At 42.1% G+C, this 18,329-nt stretch overlaps 1 protein-coding gene across 1 annotated transcript in view; it reads left to right on the top strand.

The window, feature by feature from the left end:
- Positions 1 to 18,329, top strand: part of SLC9A2 (solute carrier family 9, subfamily A (NHE2, cation proton antiporter 2), member 2) — a 63,511-nt gene that overhangs the window by 35,410 nt on the left and 9,772 nt on the right. Inside the window, exons 5-8 of the mRNA XM_010829684.1 lie at positions 3,663 to 3,752; positions 4,369 to 4,439; positions 12,825 to 12,986; positions 18,019 to 18,115. Coding sequence (XP_010827986.1) covers positions 3,663 to 3,752; positions 4,369 to 4,439; positions 12,825 to 12,986; positions 18,019 to 18,115 — 420 coding nt within the window. The remainder of the gene's footprint in view (positions 1 to 3,662; positions 3,753 to 4,368; positions 4,440 to 12,824; positions 12,987 to 18,018; positions 18,116 to 18,329) is intronic.

The raw sequence follows: 18,329 nt of genomic DNA on the forward strand, positions 1-18,329 counted from the left end.
AAAGCCTTATACAGGACAGCATGATAATAATATTTTTTAATGAATGAAAACAGTTTCTTCAAGTTCTGAAAGTTTTCTGCTAAATCAGCAAAGAAATATAAAGCCATACCCACTCACCCCTGCCACAGCCGCCCCCCGCCTTTTTTTTTTATAAAATTTAATTCCAAAGAAACCAAAAGAAAATTCTTCCCAAAGAACAAACCCAAAGAATGTACCTTATTTAATCAGACAGCAGTTCCTTTTTCTTTCCCACTTTGCTGGGAGGAGAAGAGTGAGGGTTTGAGGGTGGGCAGAAAGCAGAGATGGCATGTGCGTGCATGCTAAGTCACTTCAGTCATGTCCAACTCTTTGTGACCCCATGGACTGTAGCCCGCCAGCCTCCTCTGTCCATGGGATTCTCCAGGCAAGAATACTGGAGTGGGCTGCTATTTCCTCCTCCGGGGGTCTCCCCACCCAGGGATCAAAATCCTGTCTCCTTTGTCTCCTGCTTTGGCAGGCGGTTTCTTTACCACTAGAGCCGTCTGGGAAGCCCAGGGGAAAAATAAACCTCACTGAGCTGATATGTTCCCTGGGGCCACTGCGTAACCATTCCTCTCTGCCAGGCCTGGCTCTAGGGTGTTGTGTTTATTGCAACAAAGCTGCGTGAAAGTATGAAAATTTAATTTATGCTTTGTAAATATGTCTTTCAGTGGTTTGTTGGAAAACGAAGGGATTTCTTTATTTGTTAACCCACATGGCTAGACGTAAAATGAACATACGCAAATTCATCCCATTTGGTAATTAAAAAAGAAAACATAAACACCTACAGAAGACTAATGAAAAATAGAGAGACTGTATATTAAAACTAGAATATGTGTGCTAAGTGCATGCTAAATTGATTCAGTTGTGTCCGATTCTTTGTGACCTTATGGACTGTAGCCTGCCAGGCTCCTGTAGCCCATCAGACCTGGGTTGGATCCCTGGGTTGGGAAGATCCCCTGGAGAAGGAAAAGGCTACCCACTCCAGTATACTGGCCTGGAGAATTCCATCAACAACAGTCCATGGGGTCGCAAAGAGTCAGACACGACTGAGTGACTTTCACTTTCACTTTGAACTGCAAGATCAAATCAGCCCATCCTAAAGGAAATCAACCTTGAATATTCATTGGAAGGGCTGATGCTGAAGCGTGAAGCTCTAATACTTTGGCCACCTGCTGTGAAGAACCAACTCATTGGAAAAGACCTTGATGCTGGGAAAGATTGAGGGCAAGAGGAAAAGGGGCCCACAGAGGATGAGATGGTTAGATGGCATCACCGACTCAATGGACATGAATTTGAGCAAACTTTGGGAGATAGTGAAGGACAGGGAGGCCTGGCGTGCTGCGATTCATGGGGTCGCAAAGAGTCACGACTGAGTGACTGAACTGAACTGAACTGAATGACAGGGAAGCACTCTAGGCTTGGTGTGCTGCAGTCCACGGAATCCAAATGCGATGGACACGACTTAGCGACTGAACAACAACAACAATCAGCTATACTCCAATATAAAATAAAAAATAAAGTTAGGGAGTGAGAAAAAAGACAGTGTCAATGTTCCATTGCATCTCATCAATACATTATTGTTATAAATGTAAGACACTGCCTTATTAACTGAATGGATACTGGTAGGTAAAAGCATATGAAACAGCACTTTGCATACTGAGAACACACTATATCATTTTATAAATAGCATGGACTTTGTTGATTTTTTTCCCCTAGAGCTATTATTAACCTCGAGGCTTCATGGAATCTGAAACTCATGAAATCACCCATCACTGCAAACCGCGTGCTGATACCTATTTTCAATCACATAAGTTAAAAATGGCAGATTACGTGTTGATTGAAAAATGGTTGTTACCACCTATGTTATTTCAAAGGGCAGACGGAAATACAGGTAGAACGCAAGGTGTGCCTTATTCCAGGTTTGCTTAAAATCACTCATGCTTCAGAAAATTAAAGCTGAAAAATGCTTGAAGCTGGACTGATGGAACAAAATTAATGACCTCCTTTAAGATATCTGTGTCTCACAGTTTATATTTTCAAATGAAAGTGTTAGTTGCAAAGTCATGTCCCACTCTGGGCAACCCTGTGGTCTGTAGCCCGCCAGGCTCCTCCATCCATGGGATTTCATAGGCAATAATACTGGAGTGGGTAACCATTCCCTTCTCCAGGGGATCTTCCTGACCCAGGGATCGAACCTGGGTCTCCAGCATTGCAGGCAGATTGTTTACTGTCAGAGCCACCAAGGAAAGACTTAAAGATGTGCAGAGAGATGAAACAGCAATCAAATTCGTGTCAGGGAGCATCCCTTAACATATTCACCCCTTCCCCAAGTCCAGTGACCCTGTGAATTCTTCATGCCCAGTGGTAGCAGCCATCTGCCAACCAGGCGAGTAACTTGGGGATCCTCCTTGACCCCACATTCTCACCCCGTCCTTACCCTGGCCTGTTTTAGTACCCATATCACATAATTTTAAACATATTAGCTATTTTGGTAGCTGTAAGGTCACCACCATTCTATTTTGTCTAAATTTCTCTGGTTATATTTACTCTTCCAGGTTAATTTTGAACATTTTCTTGACTTCTAAATATTCAAGTTCTGTTTAAAATCATTTGGAACATGTAACTGGAATTGTATTGCGTATACATTGAGATAAAATTGTCATCATGATGGTGTTATATAGTGCTATCTAGGAATTGTGTCTTTTTAAAATTCATATCCTTTAATTACATTTATAGTTCTCTTTGTAAAGGTTTTGTGCATTTCATAAGTAGGATTATGTATTTCATGCATATGCAGAGAGAGTATATAATTTTATATATATATATATATTTAGTAGAATATTATGTATATAATGGGCTTCCCAGGTGGCTCAGTGGTAAAGAATCTACCAGCCAATGCAGGAGACACAGGTTTGATTCCTGGGTCAAGAATATCCCCAGGAGGAGAAAATGGCCACCCACTCCAGTATTCTTGCCTGGAGAATCCCCACGGGCAGAGGAGCCTGGAGGGCCATGGTCCATGGGGTCACAGATTCGGACACAAGTCAGCACAGCAGCACAAGATCTTGTAAGGTTCAGCTCCAGGGTTACCTTTCCACAGAGCCCCCCTTGACCTGCTCCCTGTGTATCCCTCTCTTCCTGCTTCTACTTTGTTAACTGTTTTGTGTGTATCCTTCTCCTCACAAGACTACAACATCCTCAAGCTGAGGTTCTTAACTGTCCATCTCTGAGTCCCTGATTCCCAAGCCTCTGACATGGACACCGTAAAAGCTCAATTCAGATTGTTTAACAGATTAATGAATGAATAGTTGAAATGTTTTCTGTGAATAAGACAAGTAGACTATTCCTCTGAACTGGATGAGCCTTTATTATTTCTTAGGATTTTCCTTTTCTTAGAATTCCAGAGCATCACATTTTCAATTTTTTGCATCCTGTCCACATTTTTTTTGTAGTAGCAGCTTTTGGGACATGGCCCTCTGAAAATATGCCAGTTTTTAAAGAGGAAGGAAAAATGAACAAAATGTTACTTATGCTCCGTTAAGTCTTGGGGGCAGGGTATCTTTTGTTGGTTATCAAGTATTAGGAGGTTACAAGTTATTCTTGAATTTTATACGGTTTTCCTCCCCGCTTCTTTTGTGCAGGGAATAACTATCCGACCACTGGTGGAGTTCCTTGATGTTAAGAGGTCCAATAAGAAGCAGCAAGCTGTCAGTGAGGAAATCCATTGTCGGGTAGGTGTCAATGTAGCAGATCAATTTAAGTGGTCACAGGGAAAATTATGGGATTAAGTCAGACAGCTTGACACCATGGTCTCATTTCGTGAAGAAGAGGTAACTGGCAGAGGGTGATGGGGTGTGGGGGGTGGGCTGAGGAAGAACTGAATTGAGGGTAGAATGAACATAGCCCCCCCTGGAGGCTACACACCTGCAGGAATACAGGGCCAAGGAGTCCCCTTTTAGCCCTTACTTCAGCCTGGAATGTTTCTACTGGAAAATTGTGACCATATTTCATAGTTTCCAAAAGTACAAACTATTGTGTTATGAATTCTAATTATCGATATGACAAACATCTCATGAATTTGTTTGAAGATGAATTGTCTTATTTGTTTTCAGTTAAAACTCAAGCAAACCAAAACCAAAAAGTATCAGCATCTTTGAAGTTTAGGCGTGATAGAAGTAGTAGTAGTATTGCTATTAGAATTCTGTACATTTCTATAGTTATAATTTCTACACACAGAAATAATCACTATCATTTCTATAAGTAGGAATTAATAATTTCTGTAAATAGAAACAGAAATGACTGATTTCGGGTAAAAATTAATCAACCAGCTGGCTTTTTCTGTTTTAGTTTTTTGATCACGTGAAGACCGGGATTGAAGATGTTTGTGGTCATTGGGGTCACAACTTTTGGAGAGACAAGTAAGAAGGCTTTAAGTGGCTCTGGATTAGTCTGGGAGCAGGACATACTGACTTGTGTTATTTTTTCAAACTTTCAGATCTTTCCTATTGTGCCATAGTCTGTCCTTTAAGATAAAGTCTGGCTCTCATAGAGGCTTAGAACAATAGTAGCTTTAACAAGGTAGCAGCTTATCTCTCTCTTATGTAAGTATCAGGTAGGCAGTGTACGGTTAACAGGTGAATTATGCTCCACTGACTCCTCATGGTCCCAGGACCCTTCCTCCACCAAGAACCTCCATTTCCAAGGTTGCCTTTCAGGCCAAAAACGGCTGCTGCGGCACTAGCTATTATGTGCACATTCCAGGAAGAAAGTCAACAAAGAGACAAAGAATATGTCCTAGCTTCTGCCTAATCAAAGTTATCAGAGGCCTCACTCAGTTCTTCCAGTTGAATCACATGGCCTGGCCTTGCATGACCAGGACTGATTACATGGGCATTTCTCACTGTGGGGGAGGCTGAGGAATGCAGTCTGTTTGGTTTAAAACTGGGGGTTCCATTACTGTCTGTTCTCCCACACATGTTGAGGGGCTTTGTCAAATGCAGAGCTCCAGAGCACCTGAGGAGATACATAGACTTGCAAAAATAGCAAATATTTTTAAAGTTACACTTCTCTGAAAATTTACGTGCATTTACATAGATGTGTGGGCTTCCCAGGTGGCACAGGAGTAAAGATCTGCGTGCCAATGGGTTTGATCCCGGGGTTGAGAAGATCCCCTGGAGGAAGAAATGGCAACCCACTCCAGTATTCTTGCCTGAAGAGTTCCATGGACAAAGAAGCCTGGTGGGCTATAGTCCATGGGATCACAAAGAGTTGGACACGACTAAACATACACACACACATAAATGTGTATCTCTATGTATATATAATTTATGTGCTGGTTTAGTTGCGAAGTTGTGTCCGACTCTTGAGACCCCATGATTGTAGCCTGTCAGGCTGCTCTGTCCATGGATTTTCTAGGCAAGAATACTGGAGTGGGTTGCCCTTTCCTTCTCCAGGGGATCTTCCCAACCTAGGTATCAAACCTAGATCTCCTGCATTGCAGGCAGACTCTTTACTGTCTAAGCTAATATATAATTTATATGTACATATATATACACACACACATATATGTGTTTATCAGTTCACTTCAGTTCAGTCACTCAGTCATGTCTGACTCTTTGCGACCCCATGAATTGCAGCACGCCAGGCCGCCCTGTCCATCACCATCTCCCGGAGTTCACTCAAACTCACGTCCATCGAGTCGGTGATACCATGCAGCCATCTCATCCTCTGTGGTCCCCTTCTCCTCCTGCCCCCAGTCCCTCCCCACATCAGAGTCTTTTCCAATGAGTCAACTCTTTCAATGAGGTGGCCAAAGTACTGGAGTTTCACCTTTAGCATCATTCCTTCCAAAGAAATCCCAGGGCTGATCTCCTTTAGGATGGACTCGTTGGATCTCCGTGCAGTCCAAGGGATTCTCAAGAGTCTTCTCCAACACCACAGTTCAAAAGCATTAATTCTTTGGCACTCAGCCTTCTTCACAGTCCAACTCACAGCCATACATGACCACAGGGAAAACCATATCCTTGACTAGACGGACCTTTGTTGGCAAAGTAATGTCTCTGCTTTTTAATATGTTATCTAGGTTGGTCATAACTTTCCTTCCAAGGAGTAAGCGTCTTTTAATTTCATGGCTACAGTCACCATCTGCAGTGATTTTGGAGCCCCAAAAAATTAAGTCTGACACTGTTTCCACTGTTTCCCCATCTATTTCCCATGAAGTGGTGGGACCAGATCTTAGTTTTCTGATTGTTGAGCTTTAAGCCAACTTTTTCACTCTCCTCTTTCACTTTCATCAAGAGGCTTTTTAGTTCCTCTTCACTTTCTGCCATAAGGGTGGTGTCATCTGCATATCTGAGGTTATTGATATTTCTCCTGGCAATCTTGATTCCAGCTTATGCTTCTTCCAGCCCAGCATTTCTCATGGTGTACTCTGCATAGAAGTTAAATAAGCAGGGTGACAATATACAGCCTTGACGTACTCCTTTTCCTATTTGGAACCAGTCTGTTGTTCCATGTCCAGTTCTAACTGTTGCTTCCTGACCTGCATACAGGTTTCTCAAGAGGCAAGTCAGGTGGTCTGGTATTCCCATCTCTCTCAGAATTTTCCACAGTTTATTGTGATTCACACAGTGTGTATACATGTGTGATATTAAAGATTCAGAACCTTTCTCAAGGATCTTATTGCTGAAATGCAAGTGGTACCCTACCAGGCACAATTAGGTGCACCCTTTAACATATACTGAAAAACAGACTTACGGGATCAAGAAATAAGGATTAATTCTAATAGCAGGGTTAGGACCCATGTGGTACAGAAGCCGCTCCCCTTGGCTGGTGGGAGCTGACTGTGTGTATCTAAGTCAATGCCTTCCATGTTGGTGTCTTGACTCAGCTATGAGGGGAGTGAACTAGGGAACTGACAAATGCTACAAATCGTACATGTGTTAAATTTGCTGGCACATCACTGTCTGGGAAAGACTTTTGAAGGAGGGTGTTTCAGCTGGTCCTTGAAGAGAGGCAGACAGGTCCCAAGATATATTTGGTGGATCCCCGTTCAACCTCTTGTCTTTTCTTTCCTAACTTGCAAGCAGATTTCCCCCTCCTTGCAAATTGACGTGAAGTTCCCCAACCTACCAATGTACATAGTTTAGCATAAGTACATCTTTGAGTGCTTCCTGTTTGCTCACATATTCTGACTTGACAGTGGACTACAGGAGCAATAGAAGCCATAGACTTGGGCCTTTAGAACTTTGCAATATAGTAAAGGCAACTAAGCAGTCACACAGCAAACGGGGGGGTGTGTGTGACATCATTAAGTAATGAGTTACGGAGACTACACGTGCTGGCACAACCTTCACAAGCCTGACCACGTTGTTTGCTAATGTTCAGAGGCCCCTGGACAGAGCCTTCCTTCATAACTAAAGGAAAAATATTTTGTTTGTATGAACAGAGTACTTGATTAGCGAGATGGGAACACTTAGTAATAAAATAAAGTGAATTAAAATCTGTGTTGTAAAAACATGAAACAAAAGGCCAATTGTCGTGGTGGTATTCACTTTTTTGGAAGCAGGAGGCAGAGCAGAGAACCCTGCTGTAACTCCCTCCATCATCCTGCTTTAGGTCTCTGGATGTCTATGCCAAGCCCATGATACAGGCTTTTCTGCCTCTTGTTCTTTGTTGTTGGCATGAAAGAGAGTCACTCAGTCGTGTCTGACTCTTTGCAACCTCATTGACTGTAGCCTGCCAGGCTCCACTGTCCATGAAATTCTCCAGGCAGGAACACTGGAGTGGGGAGCCATTTCTTTCTCCGAGGGATCTTCCTGACTTAGGGATTGAACCCAGGTCTCCTGCATTGCAGATGGATTCTGTACTTTCTGAGCTACCAGGGCAGCCCCATGCCTTTATCCATCTTCAGCATCCCTTTGAACCTGACCACTTTTATTTCTCTCACATTGTATCAATCCTTTTCTGAAGTGATAAGTGAGCATGGTAATCCAGAGCAGTTTGTCCTTTTCCCAAGGGGAGACTGAACTAGAGATTTATCCCACTCCCCTGATGTCCAAACAGAAGGAAACATAGATATGGTGCAGGAATGAGGTTGGTTGGCCCTGGGGCAGTGGTAGGTGATGGAAGAGGTGAGCCCTGTGATCATGTGATTTGGTCCAGAAGGTGAAGGACTAGAGAAAGTCTAGCTTCATCCTGCCTTCTAGGCAAAAACACTTCATCTCTATATATGAGTCTGTTCTGGGCACACATCTGTAAGCTCTGGGCTAATTGGATGATAAATACAAAACATGGTGGAGCCAACCTTGATTCATGTCCGGAAGGTAATATTGCAACAAACGTGACACTTTCTCTGCAGTGTACATACTTCACTGAAGAAATTTATGAAGCCTTACATATTTGCATGCATGAAGTTTTCCAGGTAAATACAAATAATTTTCTGGATTGTCAAGCACAGTGTGCACTGCAGGTAGAGTAGAGAAGTTTGTGTGAAGGGATTTGACGCTGACACAGGTCATTCTTGAAATGAGTTCTCAGATCTCATTTCTGGTCTGTACATAATGGTGGATGTTACAAAAATGGCATAAAAAACAAGCAACTGTTTTAGGTGTGTTGGGTATCCTGTTCTTCCCTCTGAAATCCTTTTACTGTAGATTTCTAATGGTCCTTCCAGAGGGTTCTTGAGCCATTTGCTCCTTTGAAAATGAAATGAAAGGGTCATGCAGTAAGGATGTTTCTCATGTTTGGCAGAAGTTGTCTGATGATAGTAAAAAAGCCACGTATGTGTAGCTTGGCGGAGAAATGAAAAGTATGGAGATAGAGCAAATAAAGGCTATAAATCCTACTCTGCGTAGAGCAGATGTCACTGTCTTCAATGTTCATTCTTTTTGTGAGTCTCTAGTTGGGCTTCCCGGGTGGCACAGTGGTAAACAAGCTACCTGCCAGAGCAGGAGATGCGGATTTGATCCCTGGGTCGGGAAGATCCCCTGGAGTAGAAAATGGCAATCCACTCTAGGATTCTTGCCTGCAGAATGCTATGGACAGAGGAGCCTGGAGGGCTACAGTCCATGAGGTTGCAAAGAGTCGGACACAGCTGGGCAAAAAAAAAAAGAAAGAAAGAAAACTAAAACAACAACAACAATAATATTAATACAGGTTTGGAAAGGTGTTGTGTTGCTGCCAGGTGTCCTGGTTCAGTGAGCTTCACGTGAAATTCAAAATAAACTTGGATAAAAATAGGCCTAGTGTTTTGTGTGGAGACCAGTCAGTAGCAAAACTCTTTCAAGATAGCTTTCTGCAGTTGTTCTTAGCTCTCCCGTATTTGGAACAAAGGAGTAGTACCATGAATATAGCTTAACATTGTCCACTTTCATAGCACAGGTGTGCCTATAAACCACCTTGGACTTACAGTGATCATTGTAACACATTAATTTTTTCTCATCAAATATTTAGTGCATACTGATTCACTTGAATATTGGCATAATAGTTATAGACAAACCAACTCAATATTTGACTGCTTACAGGAGCAGTCACTTGTTATAGCTGATTCATGTTGTTGTACAGCAGAAACTAACACAGCATTGTGAGGCAGTTATACTCCAATTAAAAAAAAAAAAGAAGAAAAAAAAACCCTCAAAAGCAGAGGGAAAAAATTGTTCAATATTTCACACAGAACCAAGTTCAGGGTGACATATGCAGAAAGCGTTCCTCTTCTATCACCACATGAACAGGCTGCAGTTGTCTTCAGAATCTATGATGCTGCTTAAGAAAATGTATTATTTTTGATAGGAAAAATAAAATGAAATACATTGTCTTTTTGCAGCAAGAAAAGGAAACAAAGTACTTAAGTTAGGAGGCAGAGAGTCAGCTCATCTGGCCAGGTCTTGCTCCAGCTTCAGAGCATCAGTGGGTCCTTGGCTGATCCTGGCCGGCCTTCTCTGATGTAAGTGGGGTCACTTAACTCTGCTCCATGGGACATTCACCTTTGTGCTGGGACCAAGGAGTCACTCCATGTACATCCTTCTCCTGCCATGTGGGAGCGTAAGAAGTGAGCTCCAGTGAGCAAGCCCATTCATAGCCTCTGCTCTCATCATCGTGTCTCCTAACTGCCCATTGACCAAAGCAGGTGACATTATTGATCTCAGTGGCAGGAAGCAGGACTGAGCAGGTCACCTCAGCCATGGTGGAAGGGCATCACCAAGTAACCTGATCTGTTACAGGGTGTGGGTCCAGGGCGGAACTGGACCGGTCTGCCTCTAAGCTTACAAAGCACCTGGCAGTGTCCTGGACACTGGGAAGACAGGAAAACCGGAAAACAAAACAAAACACGGCCTGCCCGTGGATCATTCTAACGCTCAGAGAAGAAAATCAGTAAATAAGCATTGGATAGCCTATTAGAAAATGCTGACTGCAATGGAGGAAAATGTGTCTGGGAAGAAGAAGAGCAAGTTCTGGAGTGCAATTCTAGTGCAGTAGATAGGAAAGGCTCTGTGAGAAAATGACCTTCAAGAAAAGACTTAGAGGAACTCTGAGAGCAAGCCCTGCAGGTATTTGGGGAAGACTGTTCCTGAATGGAGTAGTAAGTACAGAGACCCCGAGGTGGGAGCAGGGTTGGCACGTTTCTGGGACAGGGGCGACCTCAGAGAGGCTGGGCCTGAGGTAGAGCATCACAGCCGTGAGCAGGCAGTTCCAAGTGGTGTAGGGCCTCCAGGTCATTGTACTTGTACTCAGTGAGAGGCAGAGGAGTTGCGTGGTTTGACTGACTTCTTTTTTATTGAGAATTTTATTTATTTATTATTTTTGACTGTGCTGGGTCTTCACTGCTGTGTGGGCTTTCTCTCCTTGCCATGAGTGGGTACTGCTCTCTTGTTGGTGCGTGAGCTTCTCACCGTGGTGGCCTGTCTTGCTGCAGAGCACGAGATCTAGGTGCAGGGGTTTTAGTGTTCATGGTTGCAGTGCCTGGGCTCAGTAGTGCCCCAGCCCTACTTGTAGCGCACAGGCTTAGCATGGGGGACCTTTTCTGGCCAGGGATCGAACCCACATCCCCTGCATTGGCAGGCAGATTCTCAACCGCTGGGCCACCAGGGAAGTCCTTGATTTACACTTTAATGGGATCCCTGTGGCATTAGTGGTAAAGAACCTGTTTGCCAGTGCAGGAGACGTAAGAGACTCTGGTTCTCTCTCTAGGTTGGGAAGATCCCCTGGGGAAGGGCATGACAACCCGCTCCAGTATCCTTGCCTGGAGTATCCCCACGGACAGAAGAGCCTAGTGGGCTACAGTCCATGGGGTTGCAAAGAGTTGGACACGGCTGAAGCGACTTGGCAGCAGCTGGTTTGCATCAAGGATAGGCTATAGAAACACGGTGGCAGAAGCAGGAAAACCAATTTGGTGCCTGTTGCAACAACCCATTGAGAGATGGTAATGCTCAGGTGGCCCTAGTGGTAAGGAACCCACCTGCCAATGCAGGAGACAGAGGAGACGTGGGTTCCATCCCTGGGCTGGGAAGATCCCCTGGAGGAGGGCATGGCAGCCCACTCCAGTATTCTTGCCTGGAGAATCCCATGGACAGAAGAGCCTGGTGGGCTACTGTCCATGGGGTTGCACAGAGTTGGACATGACTAATGCGACTTAGCACGCAATGCTGGGCCCAGGGCGATGGCAGGAGAATGATTAGATTTTGGGTGTATGGTAATGCTGGAACCAACAGCAGTTGTTGATAGAGTGGATGTAGAGTATTCGTTTGCCAGAGCTGCTGTCACAAAGTACCACATGTCCGTGCCTTAAATAGGAGTTTATTTTCTCATAGTTCTAGGGGCTGGATGTCCAAGAATAAGATGTCAGTGAAACTGGTTCCTTTGGAACTGAGAAGGAAGGGTCTCCCCCAGGCATCATTTCTTGGCTTGTGGATGTCCTTCTTTTTTCTGCTTCTTCACATCGTCTTCTCTATTTATATGTCTGTGTCTGAATTTCCTCTTACAGTACACACACCGGTCATATTGGATTCAGGCCCACTAATGACCTCACTTTAACTTAATCAGATATCTCCAAATACGGTCACATTCTGAGGTCCTGGGGACCAGGACTGTAACATATGGATTTTGAGGGGAACACAGTTCAGGCTATAATGTGGAATATCAGAGAAGGCAAAGAATCAGAGATGACATCAGGGTTTTTGACCAAATGGAGTTGTTGCTAACTGAAATGGGGATGACTTGGGAGAAGATCCATTAGAGCATGCCAAGTTTGAGATGTCGAAGTGCAGAGGTTGAGCAGGAGTCTAGATACTCATTTCTGGGGTTTGGGAGAGAAGTTGGAGCTGGAGACACACATTTGGGAGTCTTGGGCATGAAAAGTGAAAATGTTAGTCACTGAGTCATGTCCAGCTCTTTGTGAACCTATGTACTGTAGCCCATCAGGTTCCTCTGTCCATGGAATTCTCCAGGCAAAAATACTGGGGAAGGACATCCCGTTTTCCTGGGGATCTTCCCTGACCCAGGGATCAAGCTGATGTCTCCTGTGTCTCCTGCATTGGCTGGCAGGTTCTTTACCACTAAGGCCACTTGGGAAGCCCCATTAGATATAAGTATATTGTGGTTAAAACAAAAATACACTAATATGTGCTCTCTCTATATATTCAGGTATGCACCTACAAAAATAAATACAATAATCAGACTAACTAAACACTGCTACTATTTTTTCCCCCTGGGAGTAGTGGAAATTATTCTATTGGTAAAAACAGATTTTTTTTTTCTTATTCAGTGTCATGTTAATTAATTAAAGTTTTGATTTTGCTTATTTCCAGGTTTAAGAAGTTTGATGACAAGTACCTGAGGAAGCTTCTGATTCGGGAGAACCAACCCAAGTCAAGCATTGTGTCTTTATACAAAAAGCTTGAAATAAAACATGCCATCGAGATGGCAGAAACTGGGATGATAAGCACTGTTCCTTCTTTTGCATCTTTAAAGTAAGTCCTATTTTGAAAATAGAAGTTAATGTGGCTTCCCAAGTACCTCAGTGGTAAAAGAACCTACCTGCCAGTACAAGAGAAACACGTTCAATCCCTGGGTCAGGAAGACCCCCTGGAGGAGGAAATGGCAACCCACTCCAGTATTCTTGCCTGGAAAATCCCATGGACATAGAAGCCCAGTGGGCTACAGTCCATGAGGTTGCAGAGAGTCGCACTCGACTGAGCATCTGAGCAACTTATTGCTATGTAGGTGTTTATAGTTTTGTGAAACCAGTAATAATAAGAAATTTGCCTTATGTCCTAACATGAGTCCTTAAGACCTCACAGCAGAAAGAGCTACTGGTTAAAATGTGAAAACCTGGAAGTGTGTCCTTTATTTTCTATTATGTCATGTCACGTCACGTCACATCATGTTGTGTTATTGTAGAATGGACCAGTCAGAAAGTACCTGGTCATGTTTAGGATGATTACGTATTTATTGTCTTTGCTTTCGACAGTTCAGTGTATTCTGAAAGTAAAGCCTCTTTAGCAAACATTTTGAAATGGAATAGTTTAAGGTGTGTTATGATTTGCAATTATAAAGATGCATGTAATTACACAGCTATTTCCTCATGGATTATTCACAGAGTCATAACTTAAGGCTTGGAAAGAACATTTAGTGGCGATCTCGTGCAGAGGTGCTCAACACAGGCTGTACATTGGAAATACTGTAGGAGCATTTCAATAACACATATGTCTGGGCCCCAGCCAGACCAATAAAATCAGGATCTCTGGTGTTGAGGCTCAGGTATAGGTTTTTTATATATAAGTGATGTGTATGAACCTATAGCCTGTCATACAGAATCAAGTTAAGTTAGAGAAAAACAAACATCTCATATTAGCCAGTATATATGGAATCTAGAAAAATGGTACTGATGAATCTATTTGCAGGGCAGGAATAGAGATGCCAGTGTAGAGAATGGGCTTGTGACTACAGAGGGGGCAGGAGCGGGTGGGATGAATTGAGAGAGTAGCTCTGACTATATACACGACCATGTGTGAAATAGATAGCTGGCGGGAAGCTGCTCTGTAGCACAGGGAGCTCAGCTCGGTGCTCTGTGATGACCTAGAGGGGTGGGATGTGAGGTGGTGAGAGGGAGGTCCAGGAGGGAGGGGATATATGTGCACATATAGCTGATTCACAATTTTGTACAGCAGAAACTCACACAACATTGTAAAGCAATTATATTCTAATAAAAATATATTTAAACTTACAGAAATTTATAATAAGGAGTCCAGTATTGAGATGCATTGACCTAGTCTGTCTCCCTAATTTTAAAAACGAGATGAATACCCAGGATGTAAAGTGACTTAAACACTTATAGCAAATCCGTAGCAGAATAATAAATCAGATCAGATCAGATCAGTCACTCAGTCATGTCCAGCTCTTTGTGACCCCTTGAATCGCAGCACGCCAGGCCTCCCTGTCCATCACCAACTCCCGGAATTCACTCACATTCACGTCCATCGAGTCAGTGATGCCATCCAGCCATCTCATCCTCTGTCGTCCCCTTCTCCTCCTGCCCCCTATCCCTCCCAGCATCAGAGTCTTTTCCAATGAGTCAACTTTTTGCATGAGGTGGCCAAAGTACTGGAGTTTCAGCTTTAGCATCATTCCTTCCAAAGAAATCCCAGGACTGATCTCCTTCAGAATGGACTGGTTGGACCTCCTTGCAGTCCAAGGGACTCTCAAGAGTCTTCTCCAACACCACAGTTCAAAAGCATCAATTCTTCGGCGCTCAGCCTTCTTCACAGTCCAACTCTCACATCCATACATGACCACAGGAAAAACCATAGCCTTGACTAGACGAACCTTTGTTGGCAAAGTACTGTCTCTGCTTTTGAATGTGCTATCTAGGTTGGTCATAACTTTCCTTCCAAGGAGTAAGCGTCTTTTAATTTCATGGCTGCAGTCACCATCTGTAGTGATTTTGGAGCCCAGAAAAATAAAGTCTGACACTGTTTCCACTGTTTTCCCATCTATTTCCCATGAAGTGGTGGGACCGGATGCCATGATCTTCGTTTTCTGAATGTTGAGCTTTAAGCCAGCTTTATAAATACTGTCAGTAAATTAGCAAATGAGTTTATCACGTAAGCATCATTCCTCCTCTACATGACAAATTTCAGGTTACGATGATTTCTTCTTTCATTGATGAGTTTGAAGCTCATTTCAGCAAAGTGTCACCTAAATTAAAATGCTAGCTATGGAAGGGTTGAAATGAAAGAAACTCCAAATCACACCCAACCATATAAACTCCAATTTTCACTAGGATGATAGTCCCCTATAAAAATTATTGCAGTTTACACAATCCAGAATAAAAAGTAGTGGTGGTCAGGATGACTCAGAAATGAAGGCATTATATTGCACTGGAGATAGTGGTGATTGAGCAGAATGACTGATTTATAGTCCCAGCTCTGCAAATCACTCACTGTGTGACCTTAAGCGGGTGCATCTGTTTCCCTGAGATTGAGTTTCTTCAAGTAGAAAATGGGGCTATACTTGCTCCTTGAAGTTTACTCCAGGTTCACCATTTATGATCTTTCTTAGGCACTGTTCCTTTTGTGGGTGCAGCACAAAATAATTCAACTATCCAGCTTCTCAAAAGGGAGTCATTGACTTCGTGGTCATAGAAGAAGGAAATCTCAGCTTTACCTCTGTTCACAGTTCATCTTGAAGCCAGTCGAAAGTGGAGTAAAGGCAAAGGTTTAGGGTTAGGGAAGCGGGTAACAAAAACCGATGGACAGTTACATATCATTTACGTGGGTAAATGATTGCCATGCTCACCATTCCACCTCTTCTGAAGTGTTTCCTTTGGAGGAGGATAGAAGCGAAAAAGGCAGGCAGTAAGGCATCATATTTCTGGCAATAATGAACTGAGTCCAGACCAAACTACTGAGAAAACTAGAGGGAAAGGACAAAATGTATTTTAAATATCTGCTGGAAAGCCGGACAGTATCCATACAGTGAGGAATTTCTTGGCTAGAAGTCAAAAAAAGAGGGAAGTTCAAGAGGATAGAACTGGCATTTATTGCTATTTTCTGTCTGGAATTTGGAGAACGTGTCTTAAGAGTCTAAAAAGCTAAAACAGGGTTTTTGACAGACTAATTGGTCTTAGAGAATAAAATTAGAATTCAGAACCTACCAAGAAGGAGGACCATTTGTATGTACTCAGCTATAGGTTTTTACTTCAAAATCCTACACCTTAACCCTCAAGGGAAAGAAGCCCAGCCTAGAATTATCTCAATTCTTGATTGTTTAAATCATCAGAGACTGAGATTGCCTCTATCTCAGCTGCTCAAGAGACGTAAGTTTAAATCTTCTCTGGAAGAAAATAAGATTGTAAAGAGTATCCCCATGATTAAAGTATCCCCATGATTGTTTTATATATGTCTAATACTCAATCCAAAATAACCAAGCATATGAGTAGACAGGAAATGTGACTGAAAAAACACTGAGAAACAATCAACAAAATATAAAATAATAGTCAACACAAAAGGGATTCAGATCATTGAATTGTCAGCCAGGGACTTTAAAATAGAAATAAAAACATGTTTCAGGAAAGAAAGTGCCATTGACACTTTTGGCATTGTCATGGAGATTATATAAACAAAAAAGACCAAAGGGAAGTATTTGAGCTGAAAATAAAGTAACTAAATTTAGGATCTCATTTGACAGCTATCAAAGCAGACTAGATAAAGTTGAAGAGAAAAGGAATTAATTGAAAGATAGGACAGAAGGAAAGACCAGGATGAAAAACAGTATGAAAAAAAAAAAAGATGAAAAAGAAAGTGAGAAATACATGGGATAGATTCATATATACTGAAAAGCTCCAGAAGGAGATGAGAGAGAAATTGGTAGAAGCAATGTCTTAAGGAATATTTACTGAGGATCTCCTCAAACAGATAAAAGACATGAGTTCTGACAGCCTCAAGCAGATTAGATAAGGAGAGAACCAAATGTAGATACAGGTTCATAAAACTGCTGAAAGTAAAAAAAAAAAAAAAAAGAGAAAATCTTAAACATACTCAGAGGGGAAAAAAAGAGACCTATTTTCTTCAAAAGAGAAAAAACCTGACCACTGATTTTTCAATAAAAACCAGTGGACACTATTGGTAGCTTCAAAATTCTCAAAAAATGTAACTGAACCTAGAATTCCATATCCTGCTAAAATATCCTTTAAAAAAGTAGAATTAAAACTTAGGAACTTCTTGCATTTAGGAACTCTAGACAGCACTTCAGAACTATACTTGGGAACCATTTAAAACAACAGGATCACCAATAAAAAGCACAAAAATGTGAAAAACATTCCACTAGGTGGTGAAAAGGACCTTTTTTTTTTTTTTTTTAACAGTATGAACACGGAGATTAAGAGGCAAAGGGTTGACATATTTGGCCTCATTTGGAAACCTGCGTGCAAGGTTTCCAAACCTTGCAAACCTCACTTTGCAAGTGTCTGAGAATGACTGGGACAGTACCCTGAGTACTGGTAATGTGTTTTTAAATAAACTGTAGCAAGTCAGTGAATTTGCAAATATGGACTCCCTGAACAAAGAGGACCAACTGTATGAACATACGTAGTATAAGTGGTGTCTTTGTAAATATTTCTAATGAGGTATTTTAAAAAATAGAGCCATAATAGTAAAATTCAGCTCATTAAGTTTTGTGGAAATAGAACAATCCTATGCTACTTTATTTATGGAGCATTAGAAATAATAAAGTGATAGCATTGCAAGCTACTCTAGTCTTTCCTCTTTAAATAGTTGCATGAACAGACTGAAAGAACTGGTGCATGATTAAACTTATGTGAATGATTTTGACACTGAAATAAATGTTTTAGATTTTTTGAATTATTTTAAACTACTAAATAATTCCTAAGTATTATTCATTAAGTTTCTTCTTCTTAAATGATGGTATTACGTCTCTAAGGAAGAACATAGATGAATTTAATACTTGTTGAATAGTAAAATGTGTTTTCCTAAATGTTCACAGTGACTGCCGTGAAGAAAAAGTAAGGAAGCTCACGCCTGGTGAAATGGATGAAATCCGAGAAATATTGTCAAGAAATCTTTATCAGATCCGTCAGCGAGTAAGAATAATTTATTTATCAAAATATGTCCTTGCCTTTGGAGGAGGAAATGGCAACCCGCTCCAATATTCTTGCATGGAGAATCCCATGGGCAAAGGAGCCTGCAGGGCTATAGTCCATGGGGTTGCAAAGAGTCAGACACGACTGAGTGACTGAGCACATACATACTTGCCTTTGGTTAAAAATGTACCTGCAGACTTGACGCTGTTCAGTT

This window comes from Bison bison, unplaced genomic scaffold (genome assembly GCF_000754665.1).
Source record: "Bison bison bison isolate TAMUID 2011002044 unplaced genomic scaffold, Bison_UMD1.0 scf7180017864508, whole genome shotgun sequence".
NCBI lineage: Eukaryota > Metazoa > Chordata > Mammalia > Artiodactyla > Bovidae > Bison > Bison bison.